Source organism: Acromyrmex echinatior, chromosome 1 (genome assembly GCF_024713525.1).
Source record: "Acromyrmex echinatior isolate Ae372 chromosome 1, ASM2471352v2, whole genome shotgun sequence".
Classification (NCBI taxonomy): domain Eukaryota; kingdom Metazoa; phylum Arthropoda; class Insecta; order Hymenoptera; family Formicidae; genus Acromyrmex; species Acromyrmex echinatior.
The window spans coordinates 17767922-17787132 of NC_141852.1; the positions used below are offsets into that span (position 1 = coordinate 17767922).

Genomic DNA, 19211 nt, shown 5'->3' on the forward strand with positions numbered 1-19211 from the left:
ATTTAATTGAAATTATTTCATTCAATATTTGATAACATTTATCAGATTATTTTTTAAAATGTAATTTCAAAGATCTTGATTTGGTATAAATGTTTTATTTTCTTGTGGTAAACGAAGCATCAAAATTTTATCAATATTGCAAGAATGAAGAACTATTCTTACCATCGAACATGTTAAAACTATAATGAATGATTATTATTTTATAAATTTATTTTAAATTTGTTTTAAATTTTACAGATGGAAAGCTCAAGTAAGAACAACTGAAATCATGTCCGTGAAACAATGTTTTAACAAAATACAAGCATTTGCTCAGGCGTGAGATTTTTTTTGTTTTTACGGATGTTCGCATCGTTACCGCGAAAAAACTGTTGTCTTATGCAATCGAAGTGCGATGACATCGTGAGAGTGACACTTCTTTTGCCATTCGGTTCTAAATGGATACGATCGGAAACCGACCGACCGACCGGTCGAATTGGAAATTGCAGAGGCCTTGTTCGGGTCTGCCCCATCATTAGGTAGTTTGCAAATTTAAACAATGGTTTCCTACTACCGCTAACGCGAACCACCGTCGTGGTCGAGTACACGGTTACGGCTAGTGTTATGCAACTGGTCGAGGGAATCACGTGATGACCCTGATTCAGAGCAAAGCCGATGGGCAAGATGGTCCTCGGTCGAGAAATAAAATGAAGAAATTGCAATTGTAAACATAATCAATCGCGATTGATAGTGTATTGCATCGCGAAAGAAATTGTCATTGTCAATGGAAAAAATTGATTCAAGTCTCTATGATGAAAAATTAATGTTTAATAATCTTTAATCTTTAACTTATTAAAGCGATTACGATATTATTATATTATCATCAACTATTGTGCTGTTCAGTGTTAATGATTTTATCTTCTTTTGTAGTCTTTGATGCACAGGCTTATACAATATATATGAACATTTTACAATTCCATTTATTTAAAAGAGTTTGTATACGATTATGCAATAATTTCTATTTTTTAATTGAAATTTTTGCATGCACAAAATGATTTCAAAATATTTTCCTATAGATAAACAATTGAATAAAATTTTTCGTTGTTTTAATAAGAAGAACGTAGATTATAACGAGAGATTTGCAAGAATAATTATTAATGATGTAATAATTATTTTAATAATTATTTCATTTTAATAATATATAAATAATTTGATTTAATATTATTCTTGATTTAATAATTATTAACCTCGAATCGCTTAAATCTTGTTATATTAATATACTTTTATTTCATATAGACGCATTTTAATGTTTTTACGAGCGTAACAAATATTTGAATAACCTTTTCAAGATCTTAATCGGCGAAGTTAATTTTAGATACTAAGTCATTTCGTAACTTGTGACTTTTTATGTCAGTGTCGAAAGTGCATCGAACTTAGAACATTTTTACGATCAATTAATATGATTATCTATCGAGATAAGCGCAATGACAGAATAATGGGCTATTAAAAGATTTTTGTGTCTACCTGATAGAAATGATCACATTAATCGGGTGAGCGAGGCACGTGCCGTACGATGAGATTGATAATTACATAATAAAAGGGCATATTTAACTTTCTCGTATAATTAATCGACGAATAAAACATCGTAGCCACGGCGCGCGTGCACGCGCGCGAAGCAACGGCGTAACCATCCACAGTGTCGTACTTTTGGTTTCCTATATTGATAACGCAAAAGATAAAGTGCAATTCTAACAGGAAAATCAGATTGTTCTCTCTGTTTAATGCAATTCCTTTTGTTTAACGCTAAAGACGAGGGATTTTATCCTGAGCTATGTGCTTATCAGATGTATTAATATTAGGTCATTTAAAAAGTATCCGCGGTTTGTTGTTCAATTTTTGAATGAAAAAACCGCGGATGGATTCAAAAATAGTGATTCCATTTCTTATCTTTGACAAAAAGGATTTTTACATATTTTTATACAATTGTGATTGTACACTATTACATTATATTATATTTTTTACAGATTTTGTAAATATTTTAGTGTCAATTAATTTTTAAAGAAAACTTAATTTTTTATTAGTTTTTTCTATAATTTTATAAAGATTCAATACGTTTATATTTAAACTTTAAATTAGAATTCTCTTACAGTTCGCTTAAAGTTGAATGAAAAAGATTTCGCTGTTCATTTCCGTAATAGTTTTAGAATCTCAACTTTTTTGAAATTTTATTTAGTAATTTTTTATAATTTGTGATATTATTTAGGAAAATATATACAAATCAATAAAAAATACATATAATTGAATTTAATTTAATATAGTAACGAATGAAGAAATTGTGAATACTAACAATAAATGCGAATGATATGTTGCAATATATTAGAATAGTAATAATCTCTTATTTCTTATATTCAGTGATAATCCAATATGTCACTTATACACGTAAATATTGCGAATACCTATGGGAAAATTAAATAAAATTAAATAAAGCGATCGATTTATTAATTATAAAAGTTTTTATTCAGAGAATATTGGCTCCAATAATTAAAATTTATATATTATTAATATAAACTATACTTTTAAACAAAAAATAAACTCGATTCTGTATTGCTCGGCGTGGCGACGGATAATTCTAAATGGCAAGGATTTTGTTTTTTTTTTGTTCAAAATTGTAGTTTACATTGATTATATATGAATGTTAATTATTATAGTTTATAGCTAAATAACTAGAGTAGCTTTTGAGTAAAGATTTCTATTAATTGATAAATCATTGTCGGTTTTATTTAATTTTTCCTTCAGATGTTTGCAGATCCTCTATGTTTCCCTATATACAGGAAATTATACCTAATAAAAAATTATAATTGTAATTTTACGAATTGATTAAAATGTAGATAGAACTCCATAAGAATGATTGCATAAAATACATCAAAGTCAATTTTAACTGATGCTTCGTAATCACCTGGGGAACAGTTGTAAGACCCAAAGACAATTTTATACGGTAGATTCATAAAGCGGTATGAGTTTTCTTGGTCCCACGTGTTCTGCATAATCGATTGTTCCTGACAGCATCTTAATTGCAATCGAATACGTACCGTGGCCGAAGAAAACTTGATCACAATGACACTTTGCGTTTTCGAACAAACGACGAATCCGTTCAAGCAAATGGACGTTCTAATTAAATCTATTTCCGGGCGAACAAAATCGTGTCGTACCGAGAAATTAACTCGCGATGGCTCATTAACGTTCAATCGCGGATCAGTCGATGTTGATGCAAAAATTCGCACAGCTCATCGTTGAAATTCATTCATCGTTCATTCATTGATGCTTTCCTCTATGAAGCAACGGGACTAGACAAATTAATTACGGTCCGAGATTTTTTTGCGAGAAAGGCACGGCTGTCTCGAGCGACAAAAATACTCGAGAAGAACGATTTTATTGAAATTAAAAAATTTACCTACCTGAAAATAATTTTGTTGGACCATCAACATAATTACGTAAGAATCTCAAGCGTGATGAGTAATGCTGCAAAATGTTTTGACATTTTAGCAATGAGTTTAAGCGTCTTACATAATTCTTTTGATGGTTCAACCAAATTATTTTTAGATCTAAGTATATTTATAATAGCTAAAATTTTAATATAGTAAGAGCAAACTTCAGCAAAACTGTCCTTTCCGTGTAGACAGTCAATGTCCATGTTGAATTGCTCAACGTTCGCTGCTCCAGAGTCGGGGATGATAGAATAGCCACGAGATCTTAATTGACCCGAGGGAATGTACGGTTATGAACCACGCGCGTTACATACGATATGCAGTCAGCAGCCGCGCATACACATATATATGCATTGCCTCGTCTTCATGATGTAGAAACGACATGAGATTAATAACGTCGTTTGTGCTGCGAGCTAATCACGAGTGAAGGAATAAGGAAGATTTTGGCGTAAATGTTTGGTTTGGGCGGAATCGAGATTTCAATAGATCCTGAACGATTAACTTCGGTGGTGGTGATTCTGATAATGGAAATGACATGTTTTCATAAAATAATTGAATATAAATTAAGGTATTGAGATACGATATCAGAAAGGTACAAAAACGATCCAATTCATTTTGATTGAGTTCAACATCTAATATATGTATTAATTATATATATTAATTATGTATTGCAGATAATTATTGTAATAATTAGTTTCTTCCATTATCTCAAATAAAATGAGATTACTAAAATTTTAGGCGGTATAAAATCTCTCTCTCTCTCTCTCTCATCTCTCGATCATTGCACACTTCACGACGCAAACAAACACATTTTTACTACAGTCAATTTAATAATCAATGAAATCACTTTTGAAAGATTTGGTGCGACTAAAACTTTGTTAGAATTCTCCTGCTAATTATCCTGCTTATGCGGGTTACGTAAGAGAAGAAATGCTTGGTTTGCAAAATTTATGAGTGTGCTAGAATAGATACTGGAAACGACGCGAAGTATAATAATTAAAGACGAGCGATAAAATTATCGAAATGTACAACGCGGTTTGCGGTGTGCGAAGCAGAAACGAGATTTGAAGCAGGACCTCTACTCTTGTGCTACCAGGCGCTTAATCGAATAATTATCAGCTGGCATTCGCGCATCGAGCTAGAAAGACATAACAATGATAAGATAGAGTCGCGACATAGGAAAGACGTAACTGCAGATTGGATTGTACAAATAAATAAATCTTTTATACTATATTTGTATCATATTACGTCGAGATTTTTTGTCGTATATATTTAAGGTTGTTTTGACTGTGTAACATTTGGTAAAAATATCAGCGAAAAAATTAAACAAAAAATCAGCTAAAAAGAACTAGAATAAGACGGGGCTATTTCGACTTAATTTCAACTTTAAAATAATATGAAAATTATAACGGTAAACAATATCTCTTTGTAATACTTACAATTATACATTATACAATTATGTTTGCTCCTTGGGAGCACGAGAGAGCACAATCTTTAAATATTCAATTCAGAAACATAAACCTTATCGCGAAAAATTAACGAAAAAGCCTCGCTCTACCCTTATAATGTCAAGTAATATTAGTAAAAAAAAGTTTATCATAAATATGTTTTCCAAAACCAAACTGCAAAAAAACAACTGCAAAAAAAGATAAAACAAATTATTTAGCTTTTTTAGTGGCTTACGTAGCGTAATTACCATGTTTTCTTACAACTTTAGATAAATAACTTTTAAACTATTGAGTAAGTGAATCCAAATTACTTGTACACGAATATTTATTGCCTATTTAGTGCCTTATTAGTGTATATATATAAATATATATATATATATATATTAGGTGTTGGAATTAATTCGTAGCGTTTTTTAATGAAAGAATGTTATTTATTTCACATGAGCATTAAAAAATACATTAATGAAAGTACTTCCCATCACTTGTAAAACGCTACGAATTAATTCCAACACCTAATATATAAAATTTATATTATAAAATATATATATAAAATTTAATTTTATTCGTAATTAATATTTTGTATTAATTTAATTTGTAATGCTACTTTTCTATGCTACTTTTCTATAAAACATGATTTTACGTAACAATTAAATCAAAAAATTAAATAATCTTTTATAAGAGAATAATGGTCAAATTTTACACAGTATACGTAATAAAACAATTTATGAAATTTTTATATTTTTAATAATGTTCGGACACATACTTCAAACTTTTTCTCCAATTACTAATTACATTATTGGTTGCATTATAATCAATAGCTGTTAATCAATTTCTTAAAATTGAGTTATAGACACTAATTAATAATCTATTTTTTAATGAGTCGTGAAATCAAAATTCGATAATGATGAACTTAACAGTCTAGGAATATTTATGAATATTTTGATTTATAATTAAAATATAATAATTAATTGAGCGTTTAATTATGAATCGAGCGTATATGTATAGAATACAATGATATGTGATCAATTATACTAATAACTCATGATCGATATAAATCTTTATTGAAAGCAACAAACGGTTGTATTCTTCCACTTTATATTGGTTTTTTCCTATAGCCATATGTAGTACATTAGGTGTATGAAATTCTGCGTATACCACAGCTGTAATAATAACGCGGCATGACAAAGCCGATAATATTTATAACAATCATCGCTGGAAACGCCGATTTTCGTAGCGTAAATTTATATGCTTCGACCGTACAAACGGCCGCGTATTTTTGCAAGTGCAACGGATGATGAATGCGGGGGAAAGGAGGGAGGTTGTTTTGCAGAAAGAGCCATCAGCAAATGTGGAGCAGGCGGATAAAGTTGTATTTCACTTTTATGAGCGTTTTAACAAGTAAAGAATTACGTACGCGTATAACATTTTAGTGTCAGCTGAAGAAGCTTATACTGGCGGAGAAATATCGAATATCCGTGTGAGATTCGCATGTGTAACTAGAATGGCTTGAAAATATATCTAGCTCTCTTAATCCATTATCTGTTGGTTTTTCGTTAGATAACGTGTTTCAGGAAATGGAGACAGTACGCGATGCATAATTTGAATATAGAAATAATTCTTGCGCAAGATTATTAGAAGCTGATTGTAATTTTTTTTGGAAAATTTTATTACTTCTTTCACAAATTGCTGTTTTTGCGAAAGACGAATAATAAATTGTATATGAAAAGAAATAATTTTGTTAAAATCTCTAAAAATTTAGATAGATACAGATCTGAAAATAACTTTGCTGGATTACCAAAATAATTACGTAGCAAATTCAAGCATGATGAGTAAAGCTTTTTATTTATTATGCTACTTTCTTTTAAATACAGAAAATGAAAAAGTAAAAGAAAGAATATGTATCTATGTATAAAATATTTGAAAATTTTCTGTTTTTTTTTGTAGAGGAGAGAAAAAAGATCGGTATGTCTGAATAACTCAAAAAATATATAATAAGTTTTATAGAAAAATTTTTCTAACATTCTAACAAGCAGTTTGAGCGTCCCCCCTGCATTATTATTTTGATAGTTCACAAAATGACTTTCAAATCTACATGGTTGGCCATATTCGACGGAAAGATGTTTTTTTTTCAATCATGGGAAACGTCGTTACTCGATCTAACATCTTTGTCAAAAGTTACAGTGTTGCCAGATCTTTCTGTCGAATATGGCCAACCCTGTATATCTAACTAAATATTTAAATATTTCAGTAAAAAACTGTTCATTTCATGTAGAAAATTTTTTTTTAATATTGTTTAATATTACAGTAAAATGTAAATTTGCAGAATTTTATTATATGTAAAATATGGGTATATTTTATTTGGAGTGAATATTTACTCGAATTGTGTTTGATTAAACACTGATTGGATATATAGTGTGTTCCTGGCATCACGATACTTGATAGAATACTGAGGACAACCCATCGATTGTCATTGTTTGATCGACCGGAGGAGTCTAGGGGGAATTACTGGTCGGCGTACATGCATGCTCAATTGAGAGCGACACAATATTATTCCTCGCTATGAATTTCGATGCCTACAAGTTTAACCATATGGTTGCTATATAATATGGTATAATATAATTGGATATACCTATACATGTTTAGAGTTTGATGAAACAATGAATTTATTATGCTAGTTTCTTTTGAAAATACAAAAAATAAAAAAGTAAAAGAAAGAATATATATCTATGTATAAAATATGTGAAAATCTTTTCCTACAAAAATCTTTTCTGTTTTTTCTTGTGAAGAAAAAAGATCGGTATGTCCGAATAATTCAAAAAGTATAAGTTTTATAGAAAAATGTTTCAGACAAAAGTTGTAGAGTATAAAAAGATTTACTTACTGATATTATCTGTTTAACCTTGGATGGCATAGACAAGATTGGTTTCGATTTTTTAAAATGGGAACCTCTATTTTTTATTGCATATTCTCATAGCTTATCTTGAGAACTCTTCAAAATAAAATATTTTTTAAAATTCTTTTCGAGTTATTAGGCTTGAAAGTTATTAGGTTACAATACTATCGGCATCAGCATTATCCAAGATGTTGGATCAACGGCTAAAATCTCTTGAATGTTATTTAAGATTATGATTAGGATAACGTTTATCAAGATCAAGACCAGAAATTGTTTCTCTTATTTTAATTTTTACATAAAAATAAATATTTAGTTTAGGGATATCGACCTTTTTTCTCCACCTGATATGTTATTATGAGTCTAAAAATATATTTTTTATCACATATATTTGCTTATTTATTTACGACTTTATGATATTAATAAAATTTTAATCAAATTTGAACTCAATATAATAAATATTATATATTACATCGAAAGAAAAGTATTTTTGTGACTATAATTATTACATGATAAAATAATTATTTTAGGAGTTTCATTTCATAATTATTATTACTATAATGTTAGTAATAATAATAATAATATTTAATGATGATTATGTTTATATACAGTTCTCTATACTAAAAATAATATGTAGTTGGCACCGAAAATATAAATTATAGTCATTTTCGATGCCAATTATATAAGTACATTCTTTTGTACATAGAACTGTAAAAAAATTATTACTATTAAAAAAACTGACCATCTCAAAAAGAAACATTACTGATATAAACACACAACGAATAAAATGTACATCGAATATATCTAGTATCTCGTCGAATGTAGTATATACTGAAGATGGCTAAAAGATTAGCTAAAACATATTTATGAACGATTAATTATTAATAATTTTTTTTGCAATTGGTTTTAATTAAAAATCAGATACATGACATAATATTAACATTGATATTTATCGCACTTCCTACAGCGCTAATTCCCAAAGTCATTAAGTTTTTTACTAAATTAATTTATTACTATTAACTTTATAGCAGTAATAACTATAAAAATGGAACGTCTGATCATAATTATTTTATCATATTAGGTGTTGGAATTAATTCGTAGCGTTTTACAAGTGATGGGAAGTACTTTCATTAATGTATTTTTTAATGCTCATGTGAAATAAATAACATTCTTTCATTAAAAGACGCTACGAATTAATTCCAACACCTAATACAATTATAGTCACAAATACCGAATACTTTCTCTCAGTGTATTCTCGAACAAAGATTATCAGGCTCTAATGTAGCTAGTCACACACGTGATCAAGCAACGCGCCGTCAATGACACCGTAGCCTCCGGCTTAATCGGATGATTATTCTGAGATCATTCTTACAACTGGCGCTGGACTAACGGCGATATACATGTAGAAACATGGTTGTAACTGGCTCAAGCCGGACCGATTTGCCCTGCTTCCCCGATTTCTCTCTTTGTCCCTTCGAGAACCGCTTTCATCACCCAGTTTTTGTACCGTTAATTTCTAGGACGTTCACGGCCGCTTTCGCCAGTCTTAATCACTTTAGCCGTGAATAATTTGCTATTCCGCGAATACGCGACCGCAGCTCGCGGTGGATATCTCGCGCTTCGTCGAAAATTTCCTCTTCGTTTCTTAATTCAACTGGCACACAATAATCCGTTTCGTGGATCTCTCGAACAATTCACCGAAGCAAATGTGAAATATGAATTTCCTTGTTAGTTTATCGTCTTCGTGGTTCATATTATAACATAATTATTTATACACATAACGAGCGCGTTGCAAGTCCCATTTATTACGTTATATAAATTATAATTATGTGATCGTACATGCCTATTCATATTTAAAGTACGATTTTTCGTCCGTTACGTCATCATCCCATTTGGCCGTTTTGTTTATGGACTATATAATTGTGCCTATATAATCACGCGCTATCATAAAATTCTATTTATCTTATTAATATATGACGCAGCTCGACTCGAGTTTTGACGAGGGCGAAGTTTAAAGGCGACGTCGAAGTTTGACGGTAGTGTCAGCAATTCCTTATTTGCTTCATGTATAAATTATCCTCGATGTCAATATACGCTACGTATATACGTATATAATCTCACTATGATACAGTTTCGTGTACTCTTATTCGAATACATAATTTTACAGCTTCTTGAAATACATTATCGTGATATACGCTTACATGCAGACGTAATTACAACTAAATTTCAAATCTGATTTAATACACGCATTATAAAATTGAAATCTTTAAGTAAATCATTGAAAATATAATTCGTTTCAGTTAGTCATATTTTTATTTATTCATATTATTTCATATTTCAGTTAGTCATTATTTTATATTTCTTTTATCGGATTTCTAAAACTTATAATTATTCAAATGTAATTTTAGATACGTAATCATCTTATATTTTATAGCGACTTTTTTTCGTTAAAACGTTTCGTGATGCTGCTCATTCATGATGTGGTTTTAATCTTTAATTATTCTTGAATAATTCACGTTAATGGAAACAATAGACTAGAACTGTGTTCCATATACACTCTGCTGTATACATTCTGCACTGAAAATATCTTCATGTTACGTATACTATAGAATTTCAGTACTGACAATGTATATGTCGGAACATGGCCTAGAATGGATCATTGCGCAGCAATAGGTGATTATACGTTAGCCAATATGCACCATAATGATACGATAATTATTTAGATAATAATAATCGTTGTCACTGTAAATACGTTACTTCTTAGGCAAGGGCAATTATTTTCTTTTACGTCAAAGCGAAACTGCGTAGAACACATTACGAATGCGAACTGCACTAAGGATTTTTACTGTTACTTTTGATTATTCAGACATCGAAAACGTTATCTTCTTTCTTTTAGGACGTTGCAGTGCATAAGTAAATGCACTTTGAAACACAAAAGAAATAATTCGGGTTTTATTATATTTCCTCATGCCTTTGTTTAAATCTGGTATTTAACTCCGTAATGTCAAAGATAGACTTGTCTGCTGACAACTTTGAACAGCAGCAATTATCGTTTAAATGCGTTTTTTTTTTATTTTATTATTTTTAAAGAAATATGTGATTAGATTCAGATAAATATATACACAGCGAAATATTTTACTGATACATAACATAATGTAAAAAGAGATCTGAGGGCGTGCTAAAAATTACAAGGGAAATTTTACAGTGCCAGGAAATCGCATTTCATAAAGTATAAAATTTTCTCTCGAACGAATCCGAAAGCAGAAACCGTTAAATGTGGAACGGCCGAATATTCGATACCGATGGCCGTGCGCGATAAATCATTCGCTTGAGAGCTCAGTCTACATATCTTAACGTTATCAATGGTAAATCAAGCACGAAGAAAGTCGTTTTCACCGGAGATGCAACTTTTTATACAATTTAACACGAAACGAGGAAAAAAGAACGTATTTAATGTGCTGTCCGGAGTTAAGAAGCGTGGTTTATGTTCGCTTCTTTATGACGTCTCACATTTATAAGTCTCTCCCTTTAGGTGAAAGAGAGCGTGTTCTCGCGACCGAATCCTGTCAAGTTATGTTCAATGCGGCAATTCCAACCGACGTAGAACAGACAAATATGTGCAACCGCAAACATGATGAGAGAAACTTTTATGGAAAAAAACAATTGCACATTTTATTTCCTGTGGCCTATAGAAAATTAAGAGTTTCCTCCTCTTTTTTTCAGACTGTACGCGTAAAAATATTTTCTTTTAATTCTATAACGTTTTCGCGAGATGTTGTCGTATGCATGGCGTCGTCATGAATGCCACGTACCGTGCGAGGCGAATTGAACTCGGCGAATTACGAATTCATGCAACGTATGTAAGCGAAGGACAGCGATTTAGTGGCCGCATATTAAAACGAAGGAAATGATATTGTCAGCATTGTGCATCGTAAATTTTTAATATTCCGCACAGAGTATCTCCGATACTAAGCTTCCAATAAAGTTCCGCTTCAGCTGAAATCTAGTGAGACTATCCGGAAGACACGGTCTCGCTATCTGCATGTACTTTCGAAATTATCTGAATAATTTGAATGCATTCGGTAATTTTGGCATTCATTTATATCTTGCTATCATTTAGCTGACTTAATTTCACTTTTCAGTATCCTTGATTTAAGACTGTAATGATCTTACAAATTGTTATCACATCGTCTTTAGTCTAGTTGCTTAAGCGATTTAAATATTATAGGTACCAAAAGTCAAGTACTATCGTATCGAAACTCACATCGATGTCGTGTCTAGGATCCTCTGTTAATTGCTCAGGATGAATCTCCATTAACATGATATCTCCTATAGAGGCATGCATGTTCGGGATGTTCGGATAATGAACTGCTGACGGAGCGACATTACCAGCCAACTATACGACACGTGTTATCGGATATTTCGGCTATCATTTATATTTTGGTCAATAGATCAAAGAACACATTTATTTACGCACGTGTCCTCTCAAAACCGCGACACTACTCTGATTTTCCGTATATCTGTAATTCCGTAATATTTGCGAATATTTCGGTGGTATTTACTTTTTTACTTTTTTTTTTAGTATATTAACTTTTAAATGCCAAACTCTACAACACATTGCGGTATGACCCAATCATATCACTCAATTCAATTGTTTATAACTTTAATAAAAATGAACATATCGTAAATGTCTTTCAAATCAAAACGCCAGATATTATAATAAAAAATAATGGTTAGGTTGTGGAAATGTATGTACATATGTTTATTAATAAAAAAGTTACAAACAATGAAAAAGCATTGGACATTGAAAAAGTGTTCAAAAAGTTTTTGATTAAAAAGACTAATATTTTTTTTCGTAAGACTGTTTGGAAAAGAAATAACTTATACACATCAAATAAAGTGAAATAAATAAAAGCACATGCACCGTGTAATATTAATACAATATGAATCTATTGAAATTATTATCATTATTCCCTGAAGAGAAAAAGGATTTTGATGATGCTTGCACGTGTTTAAATAATATATCCATTAATTCGAGGGCACGTCCCTCGCTGTGTCACGTTATTCAAATAAAACATATCAGACGCGAGAGCTTATATGACTTTTATTATATGGATATTTGATCTATATGATAACGATTGGAAAATGGAGCACCATTGAGCGCTCATTTGTATAATTTAGCAGCTGGATATTAGCGTTACATGTCGCGTAAAGAACGACCGTTGGTTACGTTCATTCTGCCGGAAGATATCGCAACCATTAACGGAGGAACGAATTAAAGTTTCAATGCCCACGAGAGTCTCGCGTTTTAGTGGAATCGTAGAGAAGGCTACGGAGAATCCTCCATGCTGCCGGTAATTAGCCAAGATTCCGAACGGAAGCGCCGGGCAATTTCAACCAATTGGAACGACAAACGCCGCCGCCGTCACCGCTGCGGAGTCGTGGCCGAGTATAGTGTTTCGCGCGTTATGGAACTGTGCACGCTGCGCCATGCACAGTTAATATTGGCAATTTGATATTGTAACGAGGCACCATTCGCTCGTTTTCAGCCGCGCGAATTTGTTCCGTTGATTTCTTCCGTATGCCATGCAAAACAGTTTTTTTTCGAAAAGCAGCATCGAAAATAAAAAAAAAAAAACTCGCACAAATAATGGAAACATTGAATAGGAACAAAATTGAACTATAACAATTCTTCCGTAAATTATCAAAAGGTAAATTGTGCAAATCTGAGAAAAAGCTATATTCTATTAATTTTTAAGCATTAAAACCTGTAAATTATTTTTAATGGATTGAGAATTAAAAAATCGCACATTAATTACAATACATGGAAAATTAAATTCCGCTGTCATAAACTCAGTAATGGATAGTTTTTGAATTATTAAAAGTGCTCTGTGAGCACAACTTTTATACCTTTGATGCACCACTCAGCTAAAAAATTACCCATTATTAAACCTCGTGTCTCTTGTTCATCACATTATATAAGTCACATTATATGTGAAAACTAATTCATTTTATCGGCGAACCAATTTTTCATAACATAATTAGTGCGGAGTTCTTTTTTGAACTTTTAGTATACTTTCTTCTCTCGATGTTATGTTATGAATTCCATGTTATTTAGATGTATTTAGGATTTTGTTAATACAGATCCTTGAAATACACTTTATGCTCTTATAATCCTTTTTTCTCGACTAATATCGATTAATAGTTAATTCTGCAAGGAATTATTATTAATTGAAGATCGCCTGTCTATAATATTATCGTTCGATAGACAAGCATTTTTGAACGCTTATTGTCATTCTAATCGATGCATTTGTCCGTAAATGACTCAGCGAGGGTGTCAACATTCTACGCGAGAAGTCGATAGCATGCGTGCTGACTTCAGCGACGGATTGCGGCTCGCCATCGATAAAGCGAAACTCCGGAAGGAAGCGAAAGGCCTGACGGAAGCTTCTTCCTGAGGCCATAAAGTCTCAATGCTATTTTGTGGCTAGGCGAGGTCGACTGCTCAACTGTACATACACGAGCATGTACATGACTAAATTCGTGACTCTTGTAAAGCTATTGAATATTCCGCGCGACCCAGATCGATTGAAGTCGCAAGTAACGCATGTTAGCTCGTAGATCAAACGCATTCTTTTTTGGTTCTCGAGATCGGAGACGTGCGCCTCATTCGGACGGCTCGGAAAGCCTACACGATGAACGATCTGGATACGGTAGATATTTTACTGCGGCACAAAGGCGCTAGTTTACGTTTCTCGTATCCGGGATCGTAGTCAGGCTGAAAAGTTTTGGGTTGCGAGTAAGCCGATACGAGTCGTTGATTTACGCTCGCTCAGGCGACTTTTGTCATTTATTACTTTCACTAGTATGCGACATATACGCGATATATTCATATTCGAATAATATTCTTTATAAAGTCACTCTACATCTAAGGATAGTGACTTAAGTCAGAATTAAAAATCGTATTTTAAAACTAATCGTAATTTAAAACTTGACTGACACAATCGGATAATTTTTTACATTAATTTAAAAGCAAGTCTTGCAAAGAGAAGTAATTTTTCATTTTCAACCATTTCTTTTTAAAATGTCTGGAAGGTAATCAGTCTCGTAAAGAACATTTCATGATTGATGTAAGTTATGAAATGTTCGAGAAAATAAATTTTTACATCTTTTATTTTTACGAAAAAGAATGAAATTATAATATTGTAGGAATGAATTTGTATTATATCGTATCTAATTATTATAAAACACGAATCATCGTGCTGATATCATCATGGCAGATATAAATAACGCTTTTAATAAGGCAATATATCTAGTTATCTCTAAGCGCAAATTTTATGTCAACTTTATGAGGGACAAGTGTATGCAGAATTTTGTTCCTTTTTATAAAGAACGCGAGACCGATGTATCGTACGCGAGTTTATTCGAGCAGACTTAGATATTAGGCTGTGTGTGTCTGAGGCCGGTATTTCTTGGCAGAACCACCAACTTGTTTTTCAGCCGGAACGAAATGTGATAGCGCAAAATATTGATGCGGCCTGTTGAATGAGATCAGTTGATATTCGAAGGACATACCGAAAACTGGAGCAAGGATGGATGACCCAGTGACCTGCGGCTTTTTGTCTGATCCGTTCCTTCATAAGCGCCTTCTTGCTGCCGAAGAGCTTCATGGCCAACTTGTTGTCCGTCGGCTGGAACAGGGCCTGAAGCTGATTCTTCAGGAAGCTCTGCTTGACCTCCTGGCCCGGGAGGCCCGGGCCCGGTTCCTCCTTCGGCGTCCCATAGAGGGACACGTCGTCCACCCCGAAGTGGACCTTCCCGCTGCCCTTGTAATTCATCTCGTTGCCTGTAACATGGTCATGTCAGCTCAGTCCGACGATGACAAACATTCATTATTCTACGACTTTTATCGTCACCGATAACGCCCGTAAAATCTCACGCCTGTCCGATAAATCCGAGCCGAGTCGCATGATAGTGGTCACATAAAGCACAAATCGCGAACTGTTCATAAGCATAACCAAACTTGTAAACTCACGCCACGATAACGCCGGAGATGTATGACTTAATGTTAACCTAAAATATCTTTATGGCTCGTGAACTAACTCGCGAAATTTGCTGTGTGCAAATTTCATGGAATTTTGTAAAATTTGTGATTAGGATAAGTTAAAATTTTAAAAACGTTAATTGCTTGATAAGTTTCAAACTTATTAGACAATTGTCAGAACTAATGTGTCGCGACACACATACACATACACATACACATACACATACACATACACATACACATACACATACATATACACATTCAGGAATTCCATATCATTTTATATCTTTATTTTATTATTACATCTTTTATTCATATTTTTTATAATATAATTGCTTTTTTTTTAAACAAAGAAGCCTTTCTTGAACTCAAGTCACTTTTATGCATACATCAATAACATATAAGTTTCCAAATTTTACGTATGATAATTTTAATATGAATATCTCATTTTAATTTTGTAATTGTGAATCACTCATGTAGGTAATAAATGAAATATTTCTACATGTAAATAATTACTTTACACGTATTTATTACGTACAGATATTTCGCGTATCCACTAATTCATAAAAAATTAATAAAAATATAAATATTGATTTAGGATTAATCATAGTATTTATGTTTTTATTAATTATTTTAATCATTTTTACGTAAAATTTGTAAAATTTAATTATTTTTTTGTAAAAGTCTTGGTTTAAAAAACAGTAGAAGCGATTCAAGATAGAATACATTTGTTGTTTTTGTGTGTTCTCTTTGTTGAAATAAATACTGACGAAGACGATGACTATTGACAATCGCGTAACCGTTACGGTTTGTCAACACTCACCGGATTTACGCGATTTACGAACATCCCATAATGTCCAAGTTGAGATAAACTCCTCGTACGATCTTGACCAGGAACCAGTATTGTTCGATTTCAAACCGTTTCGCGACGGCACGACATCTTGCTGCATGAGCGGCATCTCCTGCGCCACTAAATCGGATCCTTCTCCATCTTCGACGTGCACCGTCATGGCAAGTTCGCGGACGAGAACGAGATGAAACAGAGTATCGCGTTGACCCGGTCTAAAGGCAGATACCGCGCAAGATTCGCTTAAGTAACGGAATAAGGACGCGAAGAAGCACGAGAAGAGACGCGTATCCACTGACCGGTTTTAGCCGGACGAACGAGTACATATGTACCGGTTTTTTTTTCCATATGTTAGTATACGCTAATCCCCGAACGCTCTACCATAATTCCTGCCGATACGTATCGCAGTGGCGTAAGAGATCCAATATCGCAATTTATTGCGCTCGTCATATACCGTATGATATTTGAAACGGACGAACAGAAAAGCCTAGCTAGATTTTAATTATGATCAATAAAAAAAGAAAGAAAAAAAGAAAAATATTGTAAAAATGTTATAATGCTTTATATTATTTTAGAAATGTATTTTTATCAGGATATGTATATTATATTACTTTAATCTACGTATATATATATATAAAATCTATACTTATAAGGTATAAATAAATAAGTATCAAAATATTCTAGAGACATATTCTTATCAACCAAATATAAAAAATAATTTATATGAACATGTCTATAATATAGAACGCTTAGTTTTTGAGATAGGAGGAATTCTATTTAACAGTATCAAACAATTAATGGAATAAGTAATGCACATTTTTCAACATTAAACACTACAAAATCGCTTAGTTTTAGGATAATTAAAGATTTTTCCTATCTTTTCCTATCTTTTTTCTATCTATAATTGGCAATAATATAAATAAAATCATTTGGAGAAGATTATTTTGAATAATTTTTGTAAAAAATGTTTAAATGTTGTTCAATGAAAAAATGTTCAAATATTTAAATGGTCAAATTTCAAATGTTTAATGTAAAAAATGTTTAAATGTTCATTATTTGTTTCATTAATTGTTTGATAATGCACTGAGAAAAAAAATTGTTAACTTGACTAAATGCGTTTAATTTGTAATGATTATTTAGTTCAAATATTTATATATTTAGATTAACAAAATCTTGTAATTTATTATAACATGTTATTTGTTTGAATTAACAAATATTTGTTTGAATTAACAAATATTTGGTTGAATTAACAAATATTTGCTTGACAGCCCGTTACATTTAGTTGAATCAACTAATATTTTTTTGAAAAAGCAACTTTTTCTCGGTGTATTAAATAGTGAAACTTCTTCTATCTAAAGAATTAAGCATTTTTATGTCGTATGAACATTTTTAAATGTTTGATCGATGGGAATACCTTTCTAGAATATTTTACATTTATTTGTTTACACAAAATGTCACATAAAACAGAAAATTTTTATGTGAAATTTTAGAAGCATTTTATTTATTATTATTATTTAGAGAAAAAATTTTATATATAACTTATCATTATAGTTTTTATTAAAAATATTCAGATTTATATTAGTTAGATATTTACAGATTTTGTACATTCTGTGTTGTAAAAGTTCGAGTCTGGAATTTAACAACTTAAATTTGTGCTACTAAGACATGGAATTCGAAATTATAGATTAAAATCATATCTTTTTACTTACGTACTTTTCGATGAAGTTATTTACATAAGAAAATATCGTCTGGGGAAACTGCAAATTGATTGAGGTTTTTATACTATTTTAATGAATGCACTCGGATTCAAAAAGCGGCTATATTTGCGCGAAATGTCAGATGTTTATTATATTCCAGTATCATCATAGGATATTTCCAATTTCCACGAAAGATCTACTGCGTTTGTACGCAGTACATATTATATGATGCATTCAAACCTGAAAAACGAGATACTTATAAAGGATCATATTCTTTGATGACACAATGTTGAATTTGTATATCATTTCATAAAGTCATGTAAACGTTGTTAAAAATTTCATCTAGTAATATTATCTGTTGTTCAATAATATGTTTTCCTATTTTAAACAATCTTATCCCGAAACTTTGAGCGTGGTAATCATTTCTCATGAAACATATGTTGCATTATACACCTACGAAAAATTGTTCTGCAATATTTCTCTTCTCTTTTTTCCTCTTTCTTTTAGGATCGCGACGTTTAACATATTGCACTACTAATTTTCGCTTCAATATTATTTGTATAGTAATCTCATTTCTTATCTCAATTATTTCTCCATAAAACAATGCGCTCTTTTTTAAATCGTCATTAGTTACATCGTGCACATTTCGTCAGTAAACGCATCACATTGCTCACATTTTCACATTGTACTCGATGGACAACACACTCGTTACACACGTGTATAAGCACGTGTCACAGATCCTATCAATGATTTATGACATTTCACCGCAAACACCACAATGCGACAATTGCACTCGCGTACATCTGCGAGAAATAGATTTAATT

General features: G+C 31.7%; 1 protein-coding gene across 9 annotated transcripts in view; it reads right to left on the bottom strand.

Annotated features, from left to right (window-relative positions):
- The window catches only part of Ih (hyperpolarization activated cyclic nucleotide gated potassium channel Ih), a 120871-nt gene that overhangs the window by 62527 nt on the left and 39133 nt on the right, over nucleotides 1-19211 (bottom strand). For all 9 annotated transcript variants that reach the window (XM_087405358.1, XM_087405383.1, XM_087405399.1 and 6 more), the window contains exon 3: nucleotides 15375-15645. In XM_087405358.1, the coding sequence (XP_087261484.1) occupies nucleotides 15375-15645 (271 nt within the window). The remainder of the gene's footprint in view (nucleotides 1-15374; nucleotides 15646-19211) is intronic.